The sequence below is a fragment of the Kockiozyma suomiensis genome (assembly GCF_038497685.1).
Source record: "Kockiozyma suomiensis strain NRRL Y-17356 unplaced genomic scaffold V2V93scaffold_13, whole genome shotgun sequence".
In the NCBI taxonomy this organism is placed as follows: Eukaryota; Fungi; Ascomycota; class Lipomycetes; order Lipomycetales; family Lipomycetaceae; genus Kockiozyma; species Kockiozyma suomiensis.
In genome coordinates this window covers 112646-127109 of record NW_027117676.1, presented here as the reverse complement: position 1 = coordinate 127109, position 14464 = coordinate 112646, and the positions used below count along the sequence as shown (strand labels likewise).

At 43.7% G+C, this 14464-nt stretch overlaps 7 protein-coding genes across 7 annotated transcripts; 3 read left to right on the top strand and 4 right to left on the bottom strand.

Moving 5' to 3' along the window:
* Positions 1-56: 56 nt before the first annotated feature.
* V2V93DRAFT_382031 (uncharacterized protein) lies at positions 57-962 on the bottom strand (the record flags this gene model as incomplete). Its single annotated transcript, XM_066912137.1, has 1 exon — positions 57-962. The coding sequence occupies one exon, from the start codon at positions 960-962 to the stop codon at positions 57-59; it is 906 nt and encodes a 301-aa protein (XP_066763968.1).
* Positions 963-1939: 977 nt separating this feature from the next.
* Positions 1940-2956, top strand: V2V93DRAFT_374064 (uncharacterized protein). Its single transcript, XM_066911146.1, has one exon. It carries the CDS (start codon positions 2121-2123, stop codon positions 2853-2855), a length of 735 nt encoding a protein of 244 aa, XP_066763967.1. The 5' UTR covers positions 1940-2120; the 3' UTR covers positions 2856-2956.
* Positions 2957-3080: 124 nt separating this feature from the next.
* Positions 3081-4499, top strand: V2V93DRAFT_327466 (Low temperature viability protein; the record flags this gene model as incomplete). Its single annotated transcript, XM_066907558.1, has 2 exons — positions 3081-3252; positions 3280-4499. 2 exons carry the CDS (start codon positions 3081-3083, stop codon positions 4497-4499), a joined length of 1392 nt encoding a protein of 463 aa, XP_066763966.1.
* A 33-nt stretch (positions 4500-4532) lies between these two features.
* Positions 4533-6631, bottom strand: V2V93DRAFT_374060 (alcohol dehydrogenase). Its single transcript, XM_066911145.1, has 5 exons — positions 6068-6631; positions 5909-6012; positions 5614-5837; positions 5535-5555; positions 4533-5477 (listed from the first exon to the last, which is right to left on the bottom strand). The coding sequence occupies exons 1-5, from the start codon at positions 6350-6352 to the stop codon at positions 4657-4659; spliced, it is 1455 nt and encodes a 484-aa protein (XP_066763965.1). The 5' UTR covers positions 6353-6631; the 3' UTR covers positions 4533-4656.
* A 309-nt stretch (positions 6632-6940) lies between these two features.
* On the top strand, positions 6941-8515 carry V2V93DRAFT_327702 (uncharacterized protein; the record flags this gene model as incomplete). Its single annotated transcript, XM_066907570.1, has 4 exons — positions 6941-7074; positions 7128-7203; positions 7261-7303; positions 7359-8515. 4 exons carry the CDS (start codon positions 6941-6943, stop codon positions 8513-8515), a joined length of 1410 nt encoding a protein of 469 aa, XP_066763964.1.
* Positions 8516-9595: 1080 nt separating this feature from the next.
* V2V93DRAFT_374055 (cytidylyltransferase family-domain-containing protein) lies at positions 9596-11010 on the bottom strand. The gene is made up of 2 exons (XM_066911144.1): positions 10423-11010; positions 9596-10359 (listed from the first exon to the last, which is right to left on the bottom strand). The coding sequence occupies exons 1-2, from the start codon at positions 10924-10926 to the stop codon at positions 9976-9978; spliced, it is 888 nt and encodes a 295-aa protein (XP_066763963.1). The 5' UTR covers positions 10927-11010; the 3' UTR covers positions 9596-9975.
* Positions 11011-11201: 191 nt separating this feature from the next.
* V2V93DRAFT_374052 (chitin synthase-domain-containing protein) lies at positions 11202-14384 on the bottom strand. Its single transcript, XM_066911143.1, has 2 exons — positions 13638-14384; positions 11202-13569 (listed from the first exon to the last, which is right to left on the bottom strand). Exons 1-2 carry the CDS (start codon positions 14222-14224, stop codon positions 11460-11462), a joined length of 2697 nt encoding a protein of 898 aa, XP_066763962.1. The 5' UTR covers positions 14225-14384; the 3' UTR covers positions 11202-11459.
* Positions 14385-14464: the final 80 nt, after the last annotated feature.

The window sequence follows — 14464 nt, the reverse complement described above, 5'->3', positions numbered from 1 at the left end:
ACTTTAGAAAATTTAATCGTAAGAACTTGTTGTGTAAACCAGCTACAACAACTAGTCTATACACGCTTGATACTGCGACGACCATATCGTGGCGGTACGATATCCTTTGCGATATGGTTTACATGCACGACACGACTGGGATCGGTATCTGGCATGTAAATTTGAGAGTCTACTGCGGTAGACAGACAGGTACTAGGTGCAGACGCGCAGCTAGAGACCGAGGAGGTACTGCAAGGAAAATCGAAATCTTGGTCGTAGTCGTCGTCAAAGTAGTCCTCACTGTCAGCTTCGTTGTCAGAATCGTAAGCGTCGTCGTCGTCGTCGTCGTCGTCGCATCGTAACGCTTCTCCATCTTGCAGATGTGTGTGGCGCGCTAGCATTCGTTCTTCAAGTTGCGCCTGTTCAAGTAGCATTTGGAATCTAGCCACTTCGTCGCGCACTTCAGGTGACACATTTCCGAAACTTCCGCTGCTGACGACAGAAGCTGCTGCCGTGCGAGAACAGATATTTTCATCCTCATCGTCGGATAAGAGCGCTCGCGACGAAGAAATGACGCGCGATGCGCAAGAGCATTCGTCGCTGCCAATCTCTCCGGCTCTAGTGAGTGCTCTGCCGCGAGCAAGTTCATCGTCAGAGCTAGAGGAGTCGCAGTAGTCGGGGTCAGAAGCACCAGATGCTTGAGAAGAAGAGTCTGAGCGGTCTGAGAAGCGACTGTTGTGCAGTAACCGGCGGCGACGATGATGGCCGTCGTGTCGGCGGCGCGACTCTGCAGCAGAGTGAGTGCCGTCTGCTGTAGTAGCTGGAGAAGTAGCTACAGCTGCCAGATGAGTATCCCGACCAATCTGAGGAGTAGCAGAGTAATGAAAAGGCTGGGGACACCGCTTTGCTGTAAGGTGGGAGATCCTGCTCTCGAAGAGGGCGAGGTTTGCAGAGTAGCGGTCAAGCGAGGATATTGTTGCCATTGCTGACGATAAGAGAATTAAATCGAAAACATCATAGAGTAGGAGTTGAATGAAGAGTAAAACATGATATAGATAAAAAGAGGAAGTAGAGAAGAAGAAGAGGAAGAGGAAGAGAAGCAGAAGATAAATTCGGTACGAGACTCGGGTCCGACGCGGCTGCTTCCCGAATCTGTTGCCCTTTTTGCCGTCAGTGCCGCAATGAGGGATATATGTGTATCTAAAGGTAATAAAATTATATCTGTAAATACAAGCAGATATAATATAGATATTATACTAACAATGCAGATAAATTAAAATTCTAGTAAATTGAATGTGTTGTTGATTGTCGTTAAGAGTATGGTAAATAACAAGTGCAGTAATAAATCTGTCAACTGTCAAAGAACAAAAACAGTAAAGAAAATGCCAAAACTACTGTATTTAGTAATATATCGTCTACTCTTATTGCCTTATCTCTCATTCTCTTATTCTCCTATCTCTTATTCTCTCTTATTCTCCCTTCTCTTGTTCATATTCAATAATTCTCTATCAATAGCATTGCTCCGAGATTAATTTCCTCGTTCAAACTACCCGATTGCCGAGTTTGAGAATTCTTTACACATGACTTTACTAGGTTGGGAATAAACGGAGCCGATCTTTCCGCTTCGGTTCTTTTCTTTTGTTATTATATGTATTCATTCCTATTCTTTTTTCTGTTCCATATTCGTATCCTTCTTTTTGAAAGTAGAATTCGCTGTTTGCTGAAATTGACAGCGATATGATACGGTCACTACTGTTCGTGTTTCCTGTAGAGATACCCATACATATTAAAATATATTTATATATAAATATATATTAATACCTGTGTCCAGTTCCGTTTCAATATCAATCTGTTGGCTCTCTCCTTGCTGTTCGATCCAACCTTATGATAAAGAGCCAGCAAATCATCCGGCTCTGTATTATATTCCTACGATCTTTTCGATCTTTGATTACTTATTGCTCTTTGCGGCTGTGTTGCGTTGTACGCAACGCGCTCTCCTGCTTCGGCGCTTAACTTTTGTTTTCCCTCTTTCTGTTTTCTATCCTGCTTGACAATTGTATTATCATCTAACAACATATTATGTCATATCGCGATCGTTATCGTCAACATCATGACTGAGTAAGTCATGACTGAATGAGATCATGATGGCGCAAAGGCCTAACGATCTCCAATCAAACTCTTCTTACTATTCTCAACCACTTCGTCATTCTACTCATATCTTCTTGCAGCCTATTCAAGTTGATTCATATCCAAAGGATAAGGCTTTCAATAGTCTCCAGCATCTCCAGCAATCGCATCTAAATGATAGAGTTCTGCTTCAAGAGAATGACAACTTGCAACCGGTCACTCCTTTTCTTCTGTTGAATCGGCAGAGTACTCATCCGTCTCACAAAATCCAATCTACTCAAATAACAGCTTCTACAAAAAAGGAACCATATTCTTCTACCCGGTCATCAAACTCGTCTCCGCACAAATCATCCGCTAGTCTAAACACCAGCACAGGAATCTCCACTGATGCATTTCCTCCTGTGTCGGGATCAGTCTCACAACCCTTGCAGAATGAGGATTCAGTGAACTCAGTACAACAAGCAGACTATGAGCTTGACGAAAATGAGCTGATTGAGCGACGATGCGCATACGTTCGTCGCTGCTATAACTGCTTCAACCCCTGGACCGGTGCCGAAAGCGCCATCTGTCATTCTTGTATGTTTTCCTTCAAATGTTTATACTGTCTTTCCTGTTTTAATAATCTTCTTTATATATTAGGCACTCCAAAACCAATTACAATACCTTGGCCATGGGTTATTCGAACAAGACAGCTACGACAAGCTCAGATTGCACGCGCCAATCACTTGCGAAGTATTACTCGGTCATGACCTTCTTACTTGTACTATATTTTTTTAACGATAAGATATTTTATATAATATCTTGTAAATTTCATTTTCTGAAAGATAGTTGATTGATTCACATATTGTTTATGCTAGTACTGGTAGAGTAGTTTGTCAAAACCCTACTCCTATTTTTTTTGTAAAACTCCCAATCAAATTATTTTCTTAAAAAACACTACTCTGCTTGTCATATACCTGTTATTACAATCAAAAATGTCACAAGAAGCTTCATCCTCGGCAAGCAAACGCATAAACCGAAAGACTGCACAGAAATATCGACTTGTTTATCGATCGCAAGAAGATCCACTGATCAATGATCCTGATGCTCCGACCGGAGTCTTTGTTGAAGTGCAAAAGAAACCAAAGCAGAAGAGAGCCTATATTGGTGTGCGACCTGATTCCTCTGTAAAAGGCGATGAAGAAGAACTTGAGCAAGATGTGGAAGAGAAAGAGGTATTGACGGGACCATCACAAATTCAGACACTCCAAGACTTGAAACAATCAATATCTACGCAAAAAATTCGCGACAATGAAGGCGAGGCAGCACTTTATGGCATCACCTTCGATGACAGCAATTATGACTACATGCAGCATTTACGAGAAATTGGTCGCGAAGATTCAACTCCAGCTGTATTCATTCCGGCCCCGTCAAAAACTTCTTCTACAACAGATGAAGGACGTCGGCGAGGAATTAGATTTCGGGAAGATTTATCTGCAAAGGCTCCTGATATTTCAAGCAATCTGCCCTCCGTGGTGCTGCCTAGTGAAGAACGTGTGAAAAAATCATATCAGGATCAACAGGGTATTCCGGATGCAATCAGTGGATTACAACCCGATATGGATCCCGAATTACGTGAAGTTCTTGAAGCTCTTGAAGATGATGCCTATGTTGAAGACGATGAGGATATTTTCCAAGCGATCGTGAATGGCAAACAAGTTGATGAGCAGGACATTTTCGATGATGAGGACGATGATGACGATCAAGAAGGAGGATGGGAAAAGCAATTCTCCAAATTTAAAAATTCATCGAATCAGCAACCAAACTACTCCTCTTCAGCCGACGGCTTTGACGAAGATGAAGATTTAGATGACTTGGCTTCCCTTGCTTCATTTACTCGCAAAATGAACCTATCCAGCGGCAAGAAAAAATCATCGGGAGCGCGGACATCGACTACGGGGTTTTCAATGTCGAGTTCGGCAATGTTTAGAAATGAAGGGTTGACCCTTATCGACGATCGATTTGATCAAATAGAACAAATGTATAATGATGATGATGAAGAAGAAGAAGAAGAAGAGTATGAGGATGAGGGGGGTGAAGGTGCTGAAAATCTGATCAACTCTTTGGCACAAGATTCTCGCACCTCCAGCAACAACGAACTACAATCAGCAGCATTTGAGGCAATAATGGACGACTTTTTAGAAAATTACAACGTCGTGGGTAAAAAGCTTTTACGCGAAACACCTACAACATCAGGAGAAAAATCATTAGCCGTATCCTCAGGATTACCTGGTACAAGTCGCGGAAAAATTAATAAGTGGACGGGACGAGGAATCGATCAGCTGAAGGAGATTAAGAATGAGCTGGGACAGCCTCAGAAAGAGTATTTGAAAAGACGATATCGCATTGCTTAAGAGAAATATTTCAGGTTATTTGCACGGAGTTTTGTTGATTTATATATATTCAGACATTTCATTGATTATTGAAGTTTTTAATATGACAGTTTTTTGTTGCAGCAAATATGCTTCATCAAAAATTATTCAAAGAGAATTATTTTACCACCGAGTAACTTTAATAAGTCAGTGAAGCCTCCAAGATCTTCGCCAAATCCTCTCTCTTTCGATCATCCTCATTCTGGAAATTCGGCGCCAACATCAACACTCTAGCCTGCGGCAAGGCACCTTCGACCAACGCCGGAATATCATCTTTTGTGAATCCCAGATCGCTAATTCCTCTAGGCTGGTCCCCTAATTTCAGCAAAAACTCCTGAATAGCTTCGCCTAAGATTTCACCTGCGCTCTCGGCTTTCGCATTTGTGATGTCTGCGCCAAAAATCTCGGCAGCAATCAAATGACGCTCAGGATTAGTCGGTCCCGTGAAGCGGAATACTTGCGGTGCAGTAACGGCGACCGAAACTCCGTGCGGGATGATTGAGTGGTCGACCTGATATCCGGCATGCTTATATCCTTTGTTCATACCCGAGATAGGATACGAAAGTCCGTGGCAGAGATGGACACCCGCATTTCCGAAGCCAACGCCGGCTAAGGTGGCCGCAAGAATCATTTTCTCTTGAGCCTCGACATCTCCTGCGTCATGGACTGTACGAGGAAGGTACTTCACCGTCATCTTCAATGCTTCAAGAGAAAACACATCAGAGATCGGATTAGCTCCTTGATACGCTGGACGCAAGATCGGGTTAGTGGGACGAGGAACACGTTCGTTGAACGGGATCGCCGTCCAGGATTCGAGCGAGTGGCAAAGAACGTCGAGGCCGGATGAAGACTTCACTTGCGAGGGCATCGAGCGAGTGTTGATCGGATCGACAATTCCGAGGAGTGGTTTGAGTGCGCGGTGAGCGATTCCAGTTTTCGCTTTCGCGGACACAAGGTCGACTTTTGCAATCATCAGTTTCTATCTCTTCAAATCAAATCGGGTTAGCTTTTACTTACAGATCGCGGTACCGGTCGTCTCTGCATTCATAGGTCGTTAGCTATATTTCGCTACACACTGCAAACAAGCCACACTTACCAGATCCAGTACCAGCCGTAGTAGGCACAGCAATCAACGGCTTCAACTTCTTATCAATAGGTCTACCCTTTCCAATCGGTGCATTGACAAAGTCAAGAAAATCGGCATCAGGATAGCTTTCATAAAGACTGGCAATCTTGCAAGTATCCATTACCGAACCACCGCCAACGGCAAGGTATGCGTCGGCGCCGTATCCCTTTGCCCATGCAATTGCCTCTTTGACACTACGATTGACAAGTTAGTGAGCTTTTTGTATATCAGGGAGAAGGAGATAAGACGAGTACGGGTAACATACGCGGGGTCTTTAGGCTCGACGCGGACGTTGCTGAAGATCTCGTACTGAATACCTTCAGACTCGAGAGCAGCAATTGCATTTTTCATAGGATCAAGATTGAGGATCTGCAGCGGACAATTAGCAGCTCACACATTAACAAAGTAAAGCAATACAACATACATTACTATCCGTGAAGACGGCAACCTTTTTGGCCCCAATATTCTTGAAGTCCATTCCAACTTCCCTCGTAACGCCATTACCATAACGAATATTACTGGCAGCCAATTCAAACGCGTACTCTTTAAGAGGCGGCGCAGAAGCGAGTTTGCGTGCAGCAACGGCACCCAGGCCTGCGATGGCAGAAGAGGTACAGGCGTGGCAAGGACAGTTGCCAGAATGGTTCTGGATGGTGCGCAAGAGCGAGGTTGCCCGTTGACGAACGGTGGGAGCTACTTTTGTAAGCATTTTACTTTTCCAGATAATCGCCTGAGAGTATACAATTGAATGTCGTGAAAGAGCTGTATCTACACCCAAAGACTGCAGCGGGCGGCTTAGTATATATACATGAGAAAGCTGGGGCTCAGAAGACGTGGGCCAGTTCCGGGAGAACCCCGCAGAGCCGCAAGCTCGGCCGATAACGTAATCTGTTCCCGATGTATCTGTGTCTCTACTGTCCCGATCGTATTATTGTTTGCAGGACATAATATCGTATTGCGGATTATTGTTTACTTTGTTTTTCAGCAGTTGTAATCAATTGCGTCAAAAAGCAGCAATACGGGCAATTGCTGGAAATCATGAACACTAATCTGGGGTGACTATTACATATTACAATATACAATATCTCCGTTTTTACTATACCAACACAACACAGCAGATAAGAATCGGCACGCTGTCTGGTCAGTGACGTCTATTAGCCATTGCCGTTTACATCTATCCCATTTGTTGTGCTGTTGTTCTCTTTCTTCTCTCTTTTATTCATTTTTTTTTACTTTCTTCTTCTTCTTTTACCGTTCCTTTTTTTCCTCTCGCAGTCTTGGACGACCTCAGGCAGTCATGGGGTTTCTCACCGACCATCCATACACAGCCGTAACGGTCACTATCGACCGACTCGTCACCGATCAGTACGAAGAAGACGATGTCGCTGGGATTTACGATCTCATCGAGGCCATCCGTCTCAGTCCGTCTGGGTACGTATCTCAGATTGATATATTGAAAACTCGTTATTGATTTTCTATGATAGACCTACGGAGGCTGCTCGGGCTATTAGAAAGAAGTTGAAGTATGGCAATCTGCATAATCAGCTGCGTGGATTAACTGTATGATTTGTAATTCTTAACTTTATTGGTTTTATCACATTAATATGGATTATTTAGATCCTTGATACTTTGATTGAGAACGGCGGCAAGCGTTTTCAAGGTTTGCATCTCAATTATACATTTGTTTGTGTTGTATCCTAATTCGATAACCATAGCCTCGTTCGCCGATGAGCCACTCCTTGAGCGCATGCGAATCCTCGCAACCGACAACTTTACTGATGTTCGCGTCAAGAAGAAAATGAGCCAATTGTTTTTAAAATGGGCTTCGAAATATAAAGACGTACAGGGAATGCAACAAGTATGTCTGCTCTACAAGCAACTTCCGCAACGGAAACGCGCACCGCCTAAGCGTCAGCGATTCGTAGATATGGATGATGATATGGAGGACGAAGATGAGGACGAAGAGGATGACGGAGACGACGACTCGTCGTCGCTGCCGCCCCGAAAACCGAATCGGCCTCGCGCGTCGTCCGAGGCTGGGCCTAGTCATGGGCGTGAACGCGAGCGCGCAAATCGTTCCGAACACTCAAGTCGGCACGGATCGCCTGCTCCGGGCGGAGGTTATGGACGTAGCACTCCTAAATTTAAGAATGCCCCTACCTCCTCTGCAAGATCTTCGTCGACGACACCAACAATCACTAAGAGTAAGAGCAAGAAGAGACAGCCGGTGCCGTTCGATATGCAAAAGGAAAAACCACTGCTGATTCGTACGCTTTCCGAAGCCGGTACGGCGGCCACAAATTTGCAAAATGCGCTCAAGTTGGTGAATCGTGAGAAAGAGCTTGCGTGTGATAATATGCGCGCCACCGAATGCTTTAATACCTGTCGTAAACTCCGTCGACTTGTGTTGAGATATATCCAGCATATTGAATCTGAAGATTACATTGGCTCGCTTATTCATGCTAATGATGAACTCGTTACTGCACTACAGCTTTATGACAAGATGAGCCAGCCAATAGACGAGGACTCTGATTCAGAAGATTACAGTGACTCAGAAGAAGATGAACTCGACGAAGAACTCGACCGTCACCAGTCCTCTCGTCTGTCCGATAAGCGCTCAGGATCCGAGGCGCGCAAAACATCAAACTCACACAATCGCGCTGCATCTTCCGAGCATGTACCCACCGCCGAGCAATTAGCGCATAAGCGACGACCACCCCCGATCCCTGTGAAGAGTCAAGTGTTGTCGGAATTCAAAGCGAAAATGGTAATCAATGACGTGGATGAAGTTGAAGATGATCCTTTTGGAGATGCGGCGAAGATTGAGACTCCTAGTGTTGAGAAATCGCAGATGACGTGGAGAGAGGTGTAATGATTCTGACATGAATACGATGCCAGTTGGTGCCTTCGTGCTTTTATATTTTATTATATTATATTATAGACTATGTTTTACTTTTATTTTTTGTTTTTTATTTTATTATTTTTTTATTTTTTTCTGCCCGAGGCATGATAATTTCTGCTTTGTTGTTTTTCTTATTATAATAGTTCAAACATAATATGAGGATATTTAACAGACATTTAACAATCCTGATTATAAGATCCTCAATCTATTTATGTTCACTTATTTGGAAAATCGCATTAACATTGAGTTAAGGTATCACTTTCTTTGTTAGTTTTAATTGATTGTATAATTGGAAATATATCTCTGTTGCTAGTAATATCTTGCTACATCACAGCACTTTCAGCTTTATTCCTCACAAAATTATTACCAATTATCTGCAGTCATTGAGTATTTTCTTTACCTTTTCCAATATCAATAAATAAATATTTTAAATGAATTTCGCGGGTTTAGAAAATCTACTCTACCTTGATTGTAAATTCAAAATAAACAGCGAGTTCTTCTCAAAAAACCACATAACCCAGGACATTGCAATTCATCTGAAAATTACTACACCACCATTATACAACAGCATAAACAAACAACACGACAGAAATTAAGAATAATTATAAAAAAAAAACAGCCAAAAACTAGGACACCTACGATTCCAGCGTGGTCTCCCACCGCAGTACTAAGTAGGCCTAAAGGAGCTTAACTAGAGTTGATCGGACGGGAAACGGTGCTTTTTCCTTAGTATGGTCCTAGCTGTTATTTTACATCTCCTGCTCACTGTAATTCACTCTAAAATCTGGCATTAACTGATTATATATATCTGTGATATTAAAAAATGTCGAACTAAATGCTCATCTTGTATAGTTTGAAGCAGAGCATATTATTCGCGAAGTATAAGAGACAATTCCGCACACTTCGTGCTACCCAGGCCGAAGCTCTAGTTCTGTGCATACCTTTCTTTTGAAATGAATGGGCAGTGGGGAAGACCTTTTTTATGGCTTTCATGTGGTACCTCGCTCGAAGGTAATTGATTATGATTTCCGAATATTTACAGTAATCAAATAAAGTCATCAAAAATAGATAAAATTAAAAGAAAGAAACGAATACAACGAATAAAAAAGCCTCGTCCAAATGAAACGAATCAAGAACAAAATAGGAAAAATCATTAAACTGAGCACAAGTAAGAAAATAGATGAAAGATATAGCATAAAACTATATCAACAAAAAAAAAAAATAAAAACTAAACAAATCCCCTCGACTTATGGTTATTGTACAATCTTAGACCCTGTAATGCTCCGTGTTTGCTGAAATATGTATCGTAGAATCTAACTAAAGACCCTCTTCTTTTTCTCTGTGTCTCTTACCCCGCATATCTTTGCTTCTCGTGTACCTCCAAATGAAGAGATGTAGACTTTTTGTTATCGTCAAATATAAGAATGCACTTAATTTTGAAAGAGCTTGACGACGCCCCACATGAAAATCGCTGATATAACTGGAATCGTCAAATTATCATCTATCCCCCATAAATCGACCGCTTCAGCAGTCGCTCCAATAAACCCTGAAAGAATACATAAAGTAGTCAGACTCAGACTACTAGTGTCTGGTCGCCATGCGAGTACATCATTAGCGATAAGTTCTGGTGTACGCGGAAAGATTATGCCGTATAATAAATATGAAGCGATAACGCCACAGCAAAACGCTGCAAATGAACCGGCGAGAGATTTGTTGCGGAATAATTTGGGAGTGAGGTGGCCGTATGCGCGACCGAAGGATGAGGCGGCTGTATCTGACCAAGACAGCAGAAGTACAGCAAGAACTGAAATGTCCTGAATGATCATAAGTTAGTCGGTGTTTCACAGATTTTAGATTGAAAAAAAAAAACTGCCTACTTTTGGGAACAGTATAAAGACAATAATTAATCCCAGCAGATAGAATACAATTCCATTCCATTTATCGACTTCGCTTTCTCGCATGAGAAATCCAAATCCTGTAATATAATATTCACTAAACTTCTTTGACCTGAACCGCAGAAGATCCAACGAAACAATGATAGCCAGCAAAGCCACAAGTATCGGAGTGACCTGAGAGAGCTGTATGCCTCGCAAATAAAGCGCCAATGTAAGAAATCCGATAGATACATGCAGTACTTTCCGGGGAATTTCATGTTTATGAATAAAATACCGATACTTCTCATGATAAGATATCAGTCCAACAGGAGAACGCGACCGTGGTGTAAGTGGGATTGAGGGAGTACCATTGCCATCCTGTTTCCCATCAACACCAGGAACTTTCAACTCTCCATTCTGTTCCAACTTGCCGCTTCCATTCGCTTTCTTCACATTTTTACGCAAATTCAACCGTTCATCTCCTGATTCAACCGCTGTTGAAGCCATTGCGGTCTCTGGAAAGCGGGGACTTATTTGAATTTTGGTTGTGGTAAAGCGGGAAAGGGCGGGGAGAGGCGACTCGCATTTGCTTTGGCCACGCGCGTGAACGTGAAAAATCCAGCGAAGGGCTGCTGGAAAAAACTTTATCTTGAGATAGGGTGCGGCGGCAAGTGACTAATCTATGCTGATTTCTCTTAGTCAGCGCAATTCTTACATATAACGGCCAATACTCAAAGATCTTGATACTGTTAAAACATTCCTCAAACTAAATCGATCTAATGTTTGTTTGATGCATAAGACCTGTATTAGAAATATTTTAGAATTAGCTAGTCAGGGCTGCACGCAGTCATGCTACTGCTCTGCTCCATCATACCGACTTCATTGCAAGTCTCTTCAACAGTGAATCCGCGGTTAAACAGAGGTTGAGGAAAAAAACAAAATCCCTATTAGCAACTATTGATACATCTACCTGGTATATATAAACATTTACAACTCCTAGAACATGTTCTCACATTATGCGCACATTTCATTGCCGTCTCTTAAAACCACGTCCGCCCTTCCCCACTCCCAGCTTCGTCATCCATGCCAAAAAACTGACGCTGGCTATCAAGCCACAAAGCCTGCCTCGCACTAGGCTCAAACCGCGGCGTCAAAGGTGAAGATATTCCCGTATCGCCTATAGTAACACGTCTCCATGCAATATTATATCCCTGAAACTCTGATCGGGAATCCGCCTGCGCAGAGGAAGTCGATTGCGGACGGCTTCTTGCCCATGAATTTCGAGAATCAGTGAAAATAGGCGGCGGACGACAAGCCGATGGATGACGGTCGCTAAATGAAGAAATTTCCGAAGAAGAAATTGTAGGGGAATTCATCGAACTTTGCGGGAATGAAGAAATTGAAGGGTGGGATGATAATGGCTGGATTTCATATACCGATAGCCGACGTTCGCTGCTGCTACTGCTTTCATCCACAGACTTTTCCCTTTTAAAATCTGCGTCGGAGTACTCTGTATCCCAGGGTAGTAGCCGTCGTTTGGCTTTCTCAGGTCGACGAGGCCGACAATATAACTCATCTAAATTATAAACAGAGTCTACAGTACTCGTTCCATGCAAAGCACTGGCACTCGGTCTCCGCTGCTCGGTCTCGTCAGTAGACTGACCCTTGATAGCATCTTCATCTTCATCTCCATCTTCATCTTCATACACAACCAACGGCTGCGGCAGCGCAAATTTGCCAACAACAGAGTCATCAGGCTGAACGGATATCCTCTTGCGCCTCACAAGCGCAAGCTCGCCAGCGGTATCCACAGCAGCAGCAGCATTAACCACAGCGTTTCCTGACATGTCGAATTTGACCGGCTCATGAACATAATCTTTATCAGACACTTCGCCTTGCTCTAAATCGTCACCTTTATCCGCGCGTGGACCGCCCCATGTGCGTTGTCCGGCAGTGAAAATACCGTAGACCATGTATGCCCAGTTTAATGCCGGATTGCAGATATACATGACCGGGTAAAGCCAAGACTTGTACCGATGCAGGCGCAAGCCGACAACAAACATGAGGCCCCAGTTGAGACCTAAAGTAACGATGATCATCGAGTATGGCAGCTGAGAGAACTTTTGTGTGCCGGTAGCCACAGAAAGGGTCATAATAAACAGCAAGAGCGCGGTCGTTCGTATGGTATTTTGCATCATACGCACTACGCATAGTAGAGGATACATCTTCCATAATCTTATATCGGTAAGCATGCAGGCCTCGTTGGTGATAAACCCCAAAAACCACCGACGCCGCTGCTTAAGTAACGTGCGGTATGTTAATACCGCCTCGGTCTTGCAAAACGCACCAGTGCAGAGCTGGATCTGGAACCGATTTCTCGCTCCGAGCATGAACAGATGGGTAAGCCAGCGATCTTCACCCAAGTGCGACTTTCCAAAGTCAAACATATCTTCAGCATGTTCGGCGCTCTCGGCGAAGTAATACTTTGCCATATTGCGAAAAGCAGAAAACCGAAGCATAGTAAGTGCGCCCGGAAGACATGTGACGGCGCCACAGGCACTCTCGACCGTTCGTTCGTACAGTTGTCCATGAACGTATTCAATATCTTGCAAGATTGTCAATAATGTGCGCTTCTCGGCCGTGCAGGTGATAATGCCAGTCATGGCGAGCATTGGTTGAGATTGCTGTTTCTGATCGCGACTCTTGATCTCCATTTCATGGACAAAGTTTTGAACGCAAACTTTGTCAAGGATAATATCAGAATCGATAAAGAGGATGAAAAGATCATCTCGGGTGCGTAAATATGATTCGTACATCTTATCAATCAATCTGAATGATTTTTTCTGACAGTGTCGTTTTCCTCCGTGTGCGAAGCGCGACACAGTGATACGCACGCCGCGGTACGCCAAGTCGATAGAGACAGGATAAGTCTTAAGCGGTAGAACTACACCAAGCGAGGCAAGTGTCGAGAGGTAAAGCTCGTCCACATCTGCGCCGTCAAAAGATACAAAGAGATGTAGACACGAAGCCGGATAGTCTGCGTCGCATGCGGAATTAATTGCAGACATGAGAACGGTGGGTATCTCGTGGTAGCACGGCATGACGACTACTACAATCGGCGCAGTTTCCGGCGTAAGTGCGTACTTGATTCTTTAAATTTTAAAAAAAATGAAAGGTCAATACAGATGCTTATATTGCAAGCAAATAAAGTAATATACCTCGACTTCGGTCCGAGATTGTGCTTGAGAAGATGATAAATACAAAGCAACCACGGCACGCCCAGCAATATCGAAAACGCGACACAGGCAAACGTCTGCAGCGGACCCGACACATATTTAGGTATATGTTTGGAAAGCTGATTAGGAAGCGGCACGGTAACAGCCATTACGGGTAAAAAAGTAAGACGTAGAAGCGTGAACAGCAACGAGACAAAGACCGCCAGAATTTTGATGGACGCGTTTTCTGCCTTGGCATACACCTTAGCTAAGCAGTATATAAACGCCGCCAGCCAGAGAAACCATTCGAGAAAAGCCATGAGGAAGATGACGCTGACGAGCGAGGTATAGACTATGTCGGACGTCTTCCATACGTCTTCGTCTAACATGGCTGCTGCTATTTCGATAGGAGGTATAAAAGGCGCTGGCGCAGAAAGGAAAACAGAAACCAGAGTAACAGCAGATCTGAAGACATATAAACAGTTAAACAGTATTCCATGCGAGCCGCTCATTTGCGGCAGAAATCTGTATATGCTCCTCGGCTCGAAAGACTCGTGAACTTGCCCAGGCGGCAGAGCTCTTCTATCCATTTACTCGCAATATAAACCTTGGATAAACTCCACTACTCATCATCTTGCTCAAATTCACTACTACCAGCACAACATCAATGCGAATACCTCTTTGTCAGAGCGGTCAGAGGGCTACACAGCGCGCGTGCGAGCCCCTATTGCGTACGCATGCACTATTATGCACGTAGCAATTGAGGAATTGCCAGCCGCACGCCAAACCTCGGATACAAGATCCTCCTCGCCTCGATGTACTACTATTTA

Coding starts and splice junctions, on each gene's coding strand:
- V2V93DRAFT_374064 (XM_066911146.1), top strand. CDS start 2,121: ATGATGGCGCAAAGGCCTAACGATCTCCAATCAAACTCTTCTTACTAT.
- V2V93DRAFT_374060 (XM_066911145.1), bottom strand. CDS start 6,352: ATGCTTACAAAAGTAGCTCCCACCGTTCGTCAACGGGCAACCTCGCTC. Junction 5,838..5,908: donor GTCGAGCCTAAAGACCCCGC/GTATGTTACCCG, acceptor TGTCAATCGTAG/TGTCAAAGAGGCAATTGCAT. Junction 5,478..5,534: donor GACGACCGGTACCGCGATCT/GTAAGTAAAAGC, acceptor TGATTGCAAAAG/TCGACCTTGTGTCCGCGAAA.
- V2V93DRAFT_374055 (XM_066911144.1), bottom strand. CDS start 10,926: ATGGCTTCAACAGCGGTTGAATCAGGAGATGAACGGTTGAATTTGCGT. Junction 10,360..10,422: donor TCTTTATACTGTTCCCAAAA/GTAGGCAGTTTT, acceptor ATGATCATTCAG/GACATTTCAGTTCTTGCTGT.
- V2V93DRAFT_374052 (XM_066911143.1), bottom strand. CDS start 14,224: ATGGATAGAAGAGCTCTGCCGCCTGGGCAAGTTCACGAGTCTTTCGAG. Junction 13,570..13,637: donor AATCTCGGACCGAAGTCGAG/GTATATTACTTT, acceptor TAAAATTTAAAG/AATCAAGTACGCACTTACGC.